Raw genomic sequence first — 13,759 nt, 5'->3', positions numbered from 1 at the left:
TGCGTTTAATATGCAAACTTAAACTTGTTGCCTGCTTCACTGCCTTTGGAACGACTTCCATTGTTAGGGCGGAGACATGAGTTTCTCGTCATTATTTACATATCTCTGACTAACACCGAAGTCATCTTTATTTAGGGAGCAGCTGAGCGGGACCGACCAATAATAATTTGCAGAGGTGGGTAGAGTACTGAAAATGTGTAGTTATAAGTAAAAGTGCAGTGACTTAGATTGTAATTTACTCAAGTAAAATAGCCTTAAACTACTCAAGTAAGAGCAAAAATGTACCCGGTCAGAAAACCACTTAACTACTAGTTACATATTTAGTTTGGTAATGTTTTACACCTTATGGTAAACTGTGACAGCAAACAAAAAGGACAACAACTTAGTGCACTTCTGCACTAGGCCTTTACTAGTCACCTATTAGCGGACCGATTAGCGCGAGCAACAAAAGATGTCATTTCACAAGCCACAATAATAAAATGTGCACCTTACTGTAGCCTCTAGTGTTGCAATGCCTGTTGTAGTTTCATTCTAGTATCCACAACTCCCCACATGGTGGCGAGGAAGTACTAGTCTGGGTACCAGTCTTTTTAGCAAACATTCCACTCCAATCCATTCCTGTCATTTGCCAAATAATCATTTGACCAATGACTGGAGTGGCAAGGAGTGGAATGTAATAGTTGAATAGAGATGGCAATCATGCAAGGCAAGTATTGAGATGTGATAAAATAACCATGTGAATTATTATAAAACTACACCTCTGGTTCCACTAGGGTTCACATAGGCCTACAATTTAGGATAATTGGTTACACTATGTGAGTGTCTTCTATTGTGCTGTTATTGTGAATGTCATTGACCTGGTTCAGATGTGTTAGTGTGCAGTGAGTGGGCAGGCAGAGGCAGGCCTATTGGCCAAGGCCTATATACACAGAAATATGCTTGGTACAAAATCTGTCTTTTATTCATAATCTCTTCTTGTAGATGCAGGCTAATATTGTGCTAACATTGTATGAATAGCTGCTTATCTCTATCAATCCCCTTTCAAGCCAATTGCAGCAATGCTTGTTCACCATGGAGCCATTAATAACTTTGAACTGTGTATTGTGAGTTTATTGGACACCATTTTGCATTTTGGCTAAAAACGCAAGCCTTGCTTTACAGTACACATAGCCCATAATAATGGCCACCCAATTCAGACCCTGGCAATAGGCATTAGGCCAAAAATGGTTTTATTTATTTTTAGTTCACCTTTATTTAACCAGGTAGGCTAGTTGAGAACAAGTTCTCATTTACATCTGTGACCTTGCCAAGATAAAGCAAATGATTCACATGGTTAAATACATGATACAGAAAAAGCATAGAATAGAATACACAAGACTTCGATTAACATAAGTACAATTTCAAATTGTAATTGAGAGAGTACTTCAGTTATCAATACTGGCCCCTCCCTCTGCAGAAACCTTCCCGACAGAGCAATAGGCCTAATTGATTGCATCATATTTATTGTAGGCCTACATGTGCTGATTTACATTATCAAGCTATCTGACCAGATGGAGCTTGAGTAAAAAGAGGGGTAACTACCTGGGATAAAGTTCACAGTTCGTGACGCGTCGCGCTGAGTAATACCTTGGCTCCATGCCATTATTCAAATAATGACGCGTCAAAGTTGCCTACGCTTATGGGCTACGTGGCATGCCACAAGTGTTTGGCAACTGGAGTTTATTATTCGGTGATATAGTGTAGTGATGACTGTGATCGATAATATACCCTCTCTTGTCCTTCACAGCACTGTGCGTAATAATGTGGCCAATTTGATCACTGTGCGCTAAAGCGCATGTGCCATGCTCAACCGCCGTCTCTCTCTGCTTTGTGTGTGTGTGTGTGTGTGTTGTCAGAGACAGTGCCTGTCATTTCCTTGATACGCTCATTGGTGTGTTCCTATAACGTGTCACAACTTTTGGTGGATTACCCCAGTTCTGTGGAGCATCATTAGGTGTTGAATTACCACTCACGCTCTCTCATCCTTGTCTTCGAGGTATCCACCTGCAGGAACAAGGTCCCTCTGACTGGAACAGTTCAGGAACTGAATGAATGCAAATAGATCAACATCCAAAGCAACTCGGGGAACAACTTTTTCAAACATGCTCTCTTTAATATTATCGGATCTTAAACTTGCGCCTGCTTCTAAAATACATAGTATCCATGTGTCTAGAGAGCCCACCAACATGCTATTTTCTTCTTCCACATTTCTAATGTTTTCATTGATGACGTCTCTGCTGGTGAAGGGACTGGAGACTGCGACCACCGCAGGGACCACGTCTGGCTGCGCGTCTTGTGGCATTCCGCCGATGGAGAAGAATTCGGAGCAGAGGCTCCTGGTTGAGATCGCCAAGCAACAGATCTTGAACAAGCTGCACCTGAAAGAGAGACCGAACATCACCTCGACTGTGCCCAGCGCTGCGCTTATCACGGCTCTCCGCAAACTGCACGCGGGGCGAGTCAGACCGGACGGCACCATTGAACTTGAAATGAAGATCAATGATACAAAAGATCAGGGATATGAAATAGTGAGTTTCGCAGAAATGGGTAAGTTAAGTTATTTTGAACATTATAGTGTAGCCTACACTAGTGTCACTTTTGTTTACTTTCTTATGGACTTTATTGGGCGTTTGGTTATTACCTCCATTGTGGACTACTGACTGAATCGAATGCGCTTTTGGAGAATTGGAAATAAGCCAGGTCAATTAAAATACTGAGCTCAGACATTTACATTGAAACCCTGACTTGAGATAACTGGGGAATATCAAGGTAGGCCTACAGATGTCTAATCTTAACTTGATCACTATTTTGTTGGCAATACTTTTCTAGATGCTTCAGGAAATTCAAATGAACTTAGTGATTCAAGCTGGTCTCAGAACATTTTGTATTATTCTGTATTTAAATTTAAGACCCTCGATTTAGTTTAATAAGCTACCTTTCTTATTGTATTTATTAATCAGATGGCCATCCTATCCATGCTAGATTTCAGAGATGTAAATTATACATCGGCAGGTAAGGTAGAGCTGCTAGATGTTCTTTAATATTCCGCCATCAGATTTGCCACCAATGCTAATTTAAGGACACATCACTGCACTCTATACTCCTCTGTAAATCTCTGTATTTTATTTTTTTATGTTATTTTTGCCTTTTATTTAACCAGGTAGGCTAGTTGAGAACAAGTTCTCATTTACAACTGCGACCTGGCCAAGATAAAGCATAGCAGTGCGACAAAAACAACAACAACACAGAGTTACAGAACAAATGTACAGTCAATAACACAAATGAAAAATAGAAAGATCTACATAAAGTGTGTGCAAATGTAGAAGTGTAGGGAGGTAGGCAATAAATAGACCATAGAGGCGAAAATAATTACAATTTAGCATTAATACTGGAGTGATAGATATGCAGATGACGATGTGCAAGTAGAGATAATGGGGTGCAAAAGAGCAAAAGGGTAAGTAATAACACAGGGCTGAGGTAGTCGGGTGTGCTATTTACAGATTGTCTGTGTACAGGTACAGTGATCGGTATGCTGCTCTGACAGCTGATGCTTAAAGTTAGAGGGAGATATAAGACTCCAGCTTCAGACATTTTTGCAATTCGTTCCAGTCGTTGGCAGCAGAGAACTGGAAGGAAAGAAAGCCAAAGGAAGTGTTGGCTTTGGGGATGACCAGTGCAATATACCTGCTGGAGGTGTGCTATGAGTGGGTGTTGCTATGGTGACCAGTGAGCTGAGATAAGATGGGGCTTTACCTAGCAAAGACTTATAGATGACCTGGAGCCAGTGGGTTTGGCGATGGATATGTAGTTATGGCCTGCCAATGAGAGCATAGAGGTCACAGTGGTGGGTGGTATATGGTGCTTTGTTGACAAAACGGATGGCACTGTGATAGACTACATCCAGTTTGCTGAGTAGAGTGTTGGGGGCTATTTTGTAAACAACATCGCCAAAGTCAAGGATTGGTAGGATAGTCAGTTTTACGAGGGTATGTTTGGCGGCATTAGTGAAGGATGCTCAGTTTCGAAATAGGAAGCGATTCTAGACTTAACTTCTGATTGGAGATGCTTAATGTGAGTCTGGAAGGAGAGTTTACAGTCTAACCAGACACCTAGGTATTTGGAGTTGTCCACATATTCTAAGTCAGAACCGTCCAGAGTAGTGATGCTAGTCGGTCGGGCGGGTTCGGGCAGCGATTGGTTGAAAAGCATGCATTTAGTTTTACTAGCATTTAAAAGCAGTTGTAGGCCACAGAAGGAGTGTTGTGTGGCGTTGAAGCTCGCCCGGAGGTTTGTTAGCACAGTATCCAAAGAAGGGCCAGATGTATACAGAATGGTGTCGTCTGTGTAGAGGTGGATAAGAGAATCACCAGCAGCAAGAGCGACATCATTGATATATACAGAGAAAAGAGTCGGCCCGAGAATTGAGCCCTGTGGCACCCCCATAGAGACTGCCAGAGGTCCGGACAACAGGCCCTCCGATTTGACACACTGAACTCTGTCTGAGAAGTAGTTGGTTAACCAGGCGAGACAGTCATTTGAGAAGCCAATGCTATTGAGTCTGCCGATAGGAATGCTGTGATTGGCAGAGTCAAAAGCCTTGGCCAGGTTGATGAATACGGCTGCACAGTACTGTCTTTTATCGATGGCGGTTATGGGGGGCACGTTGCTGCAGTTGGTGCTGAGGTGTAGGCCGGAGTAGGGGTTGCCAGGTGGAAAGCATGGCCAGCCGTGGATAAAATGCTTATTGAAATTATCGATTATCATAGATTTATCGGTGGTGACATTGTTTCCTATCCTCAGTGCAGTGGGCAGCTGGGAGGAGGTGCTCTTATTCTCCATGGACTTTAGTGTCCCATGACTTTTTGGAATTAGTGCTACTGGAAGCAAATTTCGGTTTCAAAAAGCTAGCCTTAGCTTTCCTAACTGACTGAGTATATTGGTTCTTGACTTCCCTGAAGAGTTGCATTTTGCGGTGGCTATTCGATGCTAATGCAGAACGCCACAGGATGTTTTTGTGCTGTTCAAGAGCAGTCAAGTGTGGGGTGAACCAAGGGCTATATCTGCTCTTAGTTCTACATTTTTTTGAATGGGGCATGCTTATTTAAGATGTATAGGAAAGCACTTTTGAAGAGCAACCAGGAATCCTCTACTGACGGGATGAGGTCAATATCCTTCCAGGATACCCAGGCCAGGTTGGTTAGAAAGGCTTGCCCGCTGAAGTGTTTTAGGGAGCATTTGACCCACGCATGCAATGAGGCAGTGATCGTTGAGATCCTGGTTGAAGACAGCAGATGTGTATTTAGAGGGCAAGCTGGTCAGGATGATCTCTAAGAGGGTGTCCATGGTTATGCATTTAGGGTTGTACCTGGTAGGTTCCTTGATAATTTGTGAGATTGAGGGCATCTAGCTTAGATTGTAGGATGGCTGGGGTTTTAAGCAAGTCCCAGTTTAGGTCACCTAACAGGAACCACTCTGAAGATAGATTGGGGGTGATCAATTCACATATTGTGTCCAGGGCACAGCTGGGGGCTGACGGTGGTCTATAACAAGTGGCAACGGTGAGAGACTTGTTTCTGGAAATGTGGATTTTTAAAAGAAGTCATTATGGGGTATTGTGTGTAGATTGAGGATTTGTATTTATTTAATCAATTTTAGAATAAGGCTGTAACGTAACAAAACGAAAAAAAAGGCAAGGGGTCTGAATACTTGCACTGTATATGGTAGTCGAGACATTGGAATAATTTTACGATTTCAATAGCGTTAATTAAAAAATGTTCACTATATGATTTCATGTATATGTGATGGTGAATGCATACTAAAGTGTGATGTTTTAATTGTTACAAGTGTTACAACAGTCAAACAATCAATACCGAAATGTCACTTTCAATCATGTTACTAATATGGAAATCAAAGACGTTTCACCATGGAATTAAATTTAAGTTAAAAGTAGATATAGATATATTTTTTTAGCTAGCTACATGGTTGACACTGCAGCTAGCCATCTTAGTCAGCTTGGCAACCTACTGTAATAGCTAGTTAGCTATTGCCACACACATTCGATTAATCTGTTCACTCTTTATGCCAATAACTAGTTGGCCAACAAACAGATCATATGGGGAGCTAAAAACAGGAGATTAAACTTTGTCAGATTGTGGATTAGCCAAAACTAGTTAACTAGTCCTCGAAACACAATTTCAATAGCAGAAATATATCTTATAAATACTTATCTTACTCCAGAAATCTATAATATTACAAACGCTGAAGGTAATTATTAAAGTGTAACTTTCCTCTGATTGAGTCTGGCTAAGAACCCACGAACAAAGATATCCTCAGGAGAGAAGTGAGCGGTGGTGGAGATAAAACTTGGTTTAACGGACAACTTGGAGAGCCAATGGACTGAGGAGTTTGGATGACAAGCTATTTTGAATACATTTCATCGGTCAAGGGGTTGTGAAACGTTCATACAGACGTAAAGGGGAACCAATAGTATCGATTAATGTGTAAAAAAAAAAAATGAGTTAGGTTATCTGACAGTGACGATATAGATTTATATTACTATGTAACTGAAGTTATTTGGTATAAATAATGTAACAGAGTAAAATGTAAGTTGCTTCATTCAGAAATTACTTGAGTAAAAGTACAGCCTACAGAGAGTAACTAGAAAAGTACTAGTTCCTTCAATTTAAAGGGCAGTAGTGGGCCAGATTTGAAGCCATGCCTACATATGTGTGCCATTGTCAGTGGCTGTACCCGCTGGACCTAAGATAAATTAATGGTTATCTCGCGTATTACTTGCCTTCAATATATAATAAAACAATTTATTTTAAAAAAACGGATTATCCCAAATGAAAAATACATCTTCACCCTACAGACATTGGCAATTTATTATATTCCACATAAGAATTCACATGAGACCTGCTGTAGCCTGCACATAGCTTACATAGGCTACTTGAACTGACACCCAGTGAACCTGCGGTCTAAGTAATTGTATAAGCTCCAAACACTGCTTCCAGCTGCCCCCTGGCGGCAATTCTAAATATTAAATGTCCATTAAAATCCTCCAGGAATATTTTCCTCCTGCGATTAAATATTAAGATCCGACATCTGTACCTCGAGCTTTAGCTCATGTCATTTCTATTTGACCTCATTCCAATTGAAACTATTAATGATTTGATTTCAATTTTGAACCTGGATGACGTAACATAGTAAGGTAAATCCAGGACACTTCAATTAGTGTGATATGTTACGTATTTTGAGATTGTATCTTTGCTTAAATAAATAACATGCTGTAACTTTGACTTGTGAACTTATATGAAAAATATTGGCATCACTTAGAACTACCCTGAAAGACTGGTACAGGGTTACAGCAGGGCTGTCAAACTCATTCCATGGAGGGCCTAGTTTCTGCCTGTTTTTGTTTTTTCCTTTCAATTAAGCCCTAGACAACCAGATGTGAGGAGTTCCTTACTAATTAGTGACCTTAATTCATCAATCAAGTACAAGGGAGGAGCGAAAACCCCAGACACTCAGCCCTCCATGGAATGAGTTTGACACGTGATTTACAGTAAATTATATATACACCTACAGGTAATACTGTTTATTGTGATAAAATGCCAAACCAATCCTCACACTCTGTATCTGCTCTCTTTGATCTAGATGAGATGGACACTACTGGTGCTCAGCCACGCCTCACCTTCCAGTTCCTGCAGGAGCAAGGCCACAGCATTCAGGTGCTCCAGTCAGCCCTGTGGCTGTACGTCCGCTCCTCTGACGCCCCTAACTCGGGGCCCCGCCCCACCGTCACAGCCCACATCTACCTCTCCGGGCCTGGGGAAAGCTGCTCTAACCGCACCCTCCTCCTAGAGAAGATCCTGGATGTGCAGAAGAGCAACTGGTACACCTTCCCCATTACACACACCCTGCAAGCGTTCATGGACGGGGGCCAGCGGCTGCTACAGCTGGAAGTCACCTGCGCAGAGACTGGGGTAGCCGGGGAGAATGGCGTTAGCCAGAACCTGTGTGAGCTGGGTAAGACCGTGGACATGGTCCACCAGCCGTTCATGGTGGCCCAGGTGCGGCTCCGCGAGGACCCCAAACACATCCTCCAGAAGAGGTCCCTGCAGTGCGGAGATGATGTTACAGTCTGCTGCAAGAAGGACTTCTACGTGAAGTTCAAGGATATCCAGTGGCAGGACTGGATAATAGCTCCAGAAGGGTACCACATGAATTACTGTATGGGCCAGTGTCCCCAGGCCCTGGCTGGGTCTCCAGGCATCGCGTCTTCCTTCCACGCTACAGTCTTCAGCCAGCTCAAAGCCAATGGCATCAATACAGCAGTGTCTTCCTGCTGTGTGCCCATCCAGCGCAGGCCTCTGTCTATGGTCTACTTCAACTCACAGCACAGCATCGTCAAGACCGACGTCCCTGACATGATCGTAGAGTCCTGCGGCTGTACGTAAAGAAATGGAAGAAAGAGAAAGACGAGACATTCAGCTAGTTATGCTTTTAGTCTGAGAAGACTAGATTGAACGTGTCACACATGCACAGACAGATGCAAACACATACATACATACATACTTCACGATCATGTAGTATAGAATTTAAGATATTCCGTCTTCATCAATTCGATAGAGGGTTTTTGAATGCCAATGGGGAATAGTACTGAGTGCTCAAAGGGGTTTGTTCAGTCAATTGGTCATACACAGATAGCACATGACAGAAAGAGGAGAGAGATTCATGTATCGCCTTCATTCCTTTTTTAATTTACTGTAAAACTATGAGCTGTTATTATTGTATTTACTTTTATACTTTGTTTTTTTTTGTATTACTGGTGAGCGTGAGGTGAGCTAAGACAGTAAGATTTATGCAGTCAGTGCCTGGACCTAAGGGAAATGGAGTAGAGCTTACTCTTTTTCTTTGTTTCTAATAAGATGTGTGTTGCATTGACAATTTCCACACATATCCCACGTACATATCCGACTGAGAATGCCCATCATAATATAGTGCCATTGTATACACTAGTATACAAATCTTAAGTTGAAAGTTGTCTAACTCCTTCTAGTCCATTACAAGTATAGTTACATACATTGTAGAGCATTTTGGACTTCCCCACTGTTTTGTAATTTAGAAGGCAAATTGGGTGTTCTGATTCTGAATTCTAAACTGTCTTGAGAGCCATAGAGGAGCTACGTTCTAGAGACTCATGCAATTCTGATGATTTATACAACACAAGACAGCAGTAAAAGCTTTTAAAAAATCTCACTCCTGGGAAACCACCCAGACAGGAGCAGATATCTGATGTGGATAGGTTAAAAATGGTTTCATCAGCATCTGCACTGTATTATTTGTTCAGATAGTCAGTTAGGCAACAGTCTGGCTTTGACGGCATGAACTCAAGGTTATTACTCAGCTGTACAAGCAAACATTTAGCTATTGCCACAGTGTCAGGGAACGTGAAGGTCCATGAAGCACACAGGTCAACAAGCATGTGCATGTTCCAAGGCACATTGTAGTTTGCATTTTCCAAAATCTAAAGTTTAGGGCTGATGTAAATTAGATTAATCCATTCAAGAAAATGAAGTATCTATCTTTGTTTTCGTGCTATAATGTTTACACTAAATGGGTATAATGTGTGTTTATGATAAGTTTAAAGCTGAAACCTCTTTGCTGCTTTGTTACTGGTGTGCATCTTGCGTGTGGTTGGCAGTAACCGTGTATACTGTACTGTAGACTTTCCTACCCTACCCTGGACTATGGTTCAAAAGTCCCCATATTGCATTGCAGTATGATATGCTAGCATGGCCCTCAGGATCCTATAGCAAACACATCCTGGTTACCTTGCTCTTTAGAACATTAGAATAATAGAACATTATATTGTTTTTCTGCAAGCACTTCCTGTCCTAGAGCTTAATGTATGTCACATTGAGGAGCCATCCTTCCATAGGGAACATGTACTGCAGTCTGGAATGTACCATGATGATAACTAATACCGTTGATTGTGAGACCAAAAAGTGAAAGTTTTTCCAAACAGAAAGCGTCATAACTTTCATGATTGGCAATGATTTCTTCATGAGCACTTTATCGGCTTACTGTATATTTATGAGATTCTGCAACGGGTTGTTCTCTACTGCCATTTCCTATTTTTGGTACTCAGTCACTGCATGTTTAGAACAAGGATACTGGCCAAAATATTGTTATCGGGTTATTTTCGTAAGCCCTTGCTTTATGTACAGTATGTATGGCCCTTGAAATAACTTCATATTGAATCTGTTGTAAACAGAATTTCTCTATACTGTAACTGGATAATGACACCAGCATTTTGATTGAATATCAATTCCAGTAGATTCTATTGTCTTTTTATATTACATGATATTTTGAATAATTTGTATTAATAAACTTTATTTTTTTATGTGTCTATTGTACTGTATTCCATAATTCTATTGAAAATGTATTTTAAACAAAACAAATAAATATTTTTGACTTGACACTGATGATGTTTTTGATTTCTCAAGGAGTTGCACTTCCTGTTTTACCAGAAAGAAAATGCTTACAAAGAACAACACAACACTGCAACTTAAGGGGAAAATTCATTTAAACGTTTTTTTTTTTTACCTGTGGACTTATTTTCACTCTTCTGTCCTTGTAGTTTTTTTTGTATTTTGTTTTGTTACATAGAAAATTGGTTGTCATCACTTGCCTTTGACTACAATGCGTTATGAAAATGTTTAAAGCATGTTAGAAAACACAAACTCTAAACTCATATTACATCAGAATCCCATTCTGAATGATTTCTCTGCACTCAATTTTGTAAAAAAAAATATCCACTGTCCCATAAATCAATATTTGCATATTTTTGTTATTGTTGTAAACAGTATCATTCAAACATGGATTTATGGCACAGTGGAATATATATATTTTTTTTATTGAGTGCAAAGACATCATTCAGAATGGGATGATGCAATATGAGTTGGTGTGGAGAATTGTAGTGTTTTCTAATACGCTTCAGACCTATTTGCATATAGCATTATAGTCAACTGCAGGTGATGACTCGGCAACTTCCCATTTTAATGTTTACACAGCTATGACTTCAAACATCTTCATGAAAATACAAAATTCTAAGCTACTCTCTTTGAAAAGACAGTAACACAATTCAACTTCCCATATTTAAACCGCAAATTACTATGACAGTGATTGGATTTATTTGTATATATATATATATATATATATATATATATATATATCAAAAACGAAAATCAATAGCGTCTGAAAGGCAAAGAGCGTGTTTGCCCGGACAAATACTGGAAGTGGTTTTATGGACTGTCTGTGTTTGTCAGGTAAATAGTTGCCATATTTCTGGCACCCAGCAGCCTCTGTGAGCATATCATGCATCCACCCGCACCCGGGCCCCAAAGGTCAGAGAGAAATAGGTTATGGTCAGCACGTAAATGCTCTGGCGAAGGCCGAAAGGTTGAAAAGTTAGAATGATAAAACTTGAATAGTTGACGCACTCAGTTTGCTGGAGTTTCCGAAAGTTTATCTGGTATGTAGTAGTGTAGTGTTTCATATCACACCAAGTTCTCTATAATCACAAGCTCTTCAAAATACATAGTTGGATACATTGGTAATATATACTGAACAAAGATATGAACGCAACATGCTGCAATTTCAAAGATTTTACTGAGTTACAGTTCATATAAGGAACTCAGTCGACTGAAATTAATAAATTAGGCCCTAATCTATAGATTTCACGACTGGGAATACAGACATACATTTGTTGGTCACAGATACAAAAAAAGGAAGGGGCATGGATCTGAAAACCAGTCATTATCTGGTGTGACCACCATTTGCCTCATGCAGCGTGAAACATCTCCTTCGCATGGAGTTGATCAGGCTGTTGATTGTGGCTCTTTAGAATGTTACCTCACTCCTCTTCAATGGCTGTGTGAAGTTGCTTGATATTGGCTGGAACTGGAACACGCTGTCGTACACGTCAATCCAGAACATCCCAAACATGCTCAAAGAGTGACATGTCTGGTGAGTATTCAGGCCATGGATGAACTGAGGCATTTTCAGCTTCCAGGAATTGCATACAGATCCTTACGACACGGGGCCATGCATTATCATGCTGAAACAGCAGGTGATGACGGCAGATGAATGGCACTACAATGGGCCTTGGGATTTTGTCACGGTATCTCTGTGCATTCAAATTGCCATCGATAAAATGCAATTGTGTTCATTGTCCGTAGTTTATACCTGCCCATACCATAATCCCACCGCCACCATGGGCCCTCTATTCACAATGCTGGCATCAGCAAACAACTCGCTCGCACGACGTCATACATGTAGTCTGCGGTTGTACGAACTAGCAAATTCTCTAAAGCAACGTTGGAGGCGGCTTATGGTGGAGCAATTAACGTTCATTTCTCTGTCAACATGGACATTCCTGCAGTCAGCATGCCAATTGCAAGCTTCGTCAAAACTTGAGACATCTGTGGCATTGTGTTGTTTGACAAAATTGCACATTTAGAGTGGCCTTTTATTGTTCCCAGCACAAGGTTCACCTGTGTAATGCGGAATCATACTGAGTCATGCTGATCATTATACATTTTTTGAGAAATAGGCTTTTTGTGCGTACGGAACATTTCTGGGATCTTTTATTTCAGCTCATGAAACATGGGACCAACACTTTACATGTTGCGTTTATATTTTTGTTCAGTGTCTTTCTTTTGCACTGAAAATCAAGGGGGAATTCCAACTCGAGTTAAATTGAATATAATTTCCTTTTTATACACTTTTATCTCTACGCTTCTTCTGACTTTGACTTAATTCCCTTACAATTCCACCACCTTTGTGCGCAAGAAATAAGATCGAGCAACCTGTGGAACAACATCTACTTTATTTTTCCCGATCGAAATAACACCATTCTTCATGCACTTTAAATTACAAATTGATAAGAGCCTGAGCTATTGATAATAGCTAGGTAAATGAGTAAGCCATTTGGATACATATTTTTTTAATTTAACCTTTATTTAACTAGGCAAGTCAGTTAAGAACAAATTCTTATTTACAATGACGGCTTACATGACATTCTAGACGATCCTGTGCTTCAACTTTGTGACAACAGTTTGGCGAAAGCTCTTTTCTGTTTCAGCATGAGAATGATGAGTAAGTTATTTTGAATCAGATATGTTGTGCTAGGGCAAAAACCAAAACGTGCACCCAGGGGGGCCCCTAGGTCCAAATCCTGTTGTCGATTATTTAGGCAAATTTTGGTCTGAGTTCCATAATGATTCAAATAGGCTAGATGTCCCAAATTATTGCACAACATTAGTGTAACATGATCCACTAATGCTAGCGACCCTCAGGAACAACTACACAGAGGTGACAGAGGAAAGAAAGGTCAACGGAATGGAATGATGCAAAATGTAGGCTACAATTCAAGGAAACTAGCACTAAGTGACAGTTATGAATGTATGTGGGTATTAGTGATGGTGGATTCCGATACTGGCTAATATTTAACATGATACAAATTGTAAAATAAAACAGAGAAAAGCCTGGGCATAAAATAAAAACATTTTAAAGTGCACACCTCAACTCGGCAGGCCTTCAAATTTCATCCACGCAAATTATGAGGAAATAACGGCACAGCTATTTGTAGCCTACTTGTTGAAAAAGGGCCACAACACATGTCATTTTTATATGATTTTCAGTTGACTTCCAT

At 40.5% G+C, this 13,759-nt stretch overlaps 1 protein-coding gene across 1 annotated transcript; it reads left to right on the top strand.

The window, feature by feature from the left end:
• The first annotated feature begins 1,603 nt into the window (after positions 1-1,603).
• Positions 1,604-10,494, top strand: LOC110527696 (inhibin beta B chain). The gene is made up of 2 exons (XM_021609137.2): positions 1,604-2,586; positions 7,696-10,494. The coding sequence occupies exons 1-2, from the start codon at positions 2,088-2,090 to the stop codon at positions 8,496-8,498; spliced, it is 1,302 nt and encodes a 433-aa protein (XP_021464812.1). The 5' UTR covers positions 1,604-2,087; the 3' UTR covers positions 8,499-10,494.
• Positions 10,495-13,759: the final 3,265 nt, after the last annotated feature.

Source organism: Oncorhynchus mykiss, chromosome 7 (genome assembly GCF_013265735.2).
Source record: "Oncorhynchus mykiss isolate Arlee chromosome 7, USDA_OmykA_1.1, whole genome shotgun sequence".
Classification (NCBI taxonomy): domain Eukaryota; kingdom Metazoa; phylum Chordata; class Actinopteri; order Salmoniformes; family Salmonidae; genus Oncorhynchus; species Oncorhynchus mykiss.
The sequence above is the reverse complement of the archived record's forward strand: the minus strand, read 5'-3'. Positions and strand labels throughout refer to the sequence as shown.

Coding starts and splice junctions, on each gene's coding strand:
- LOC110527696 (XM_021609137.2), top strand. CDS start 2,088: ATGAATGCAAATAGATCAACATCCAAAGCAACTCGGGGAACAACTTTT. Junction 2,587..7,695: donor AGTGAGTTTCGCAGAAATGG/GTAAGTTAAGTT, acceptor TCTTTGATCTAG/ATGAGATGGACACTACTGGT.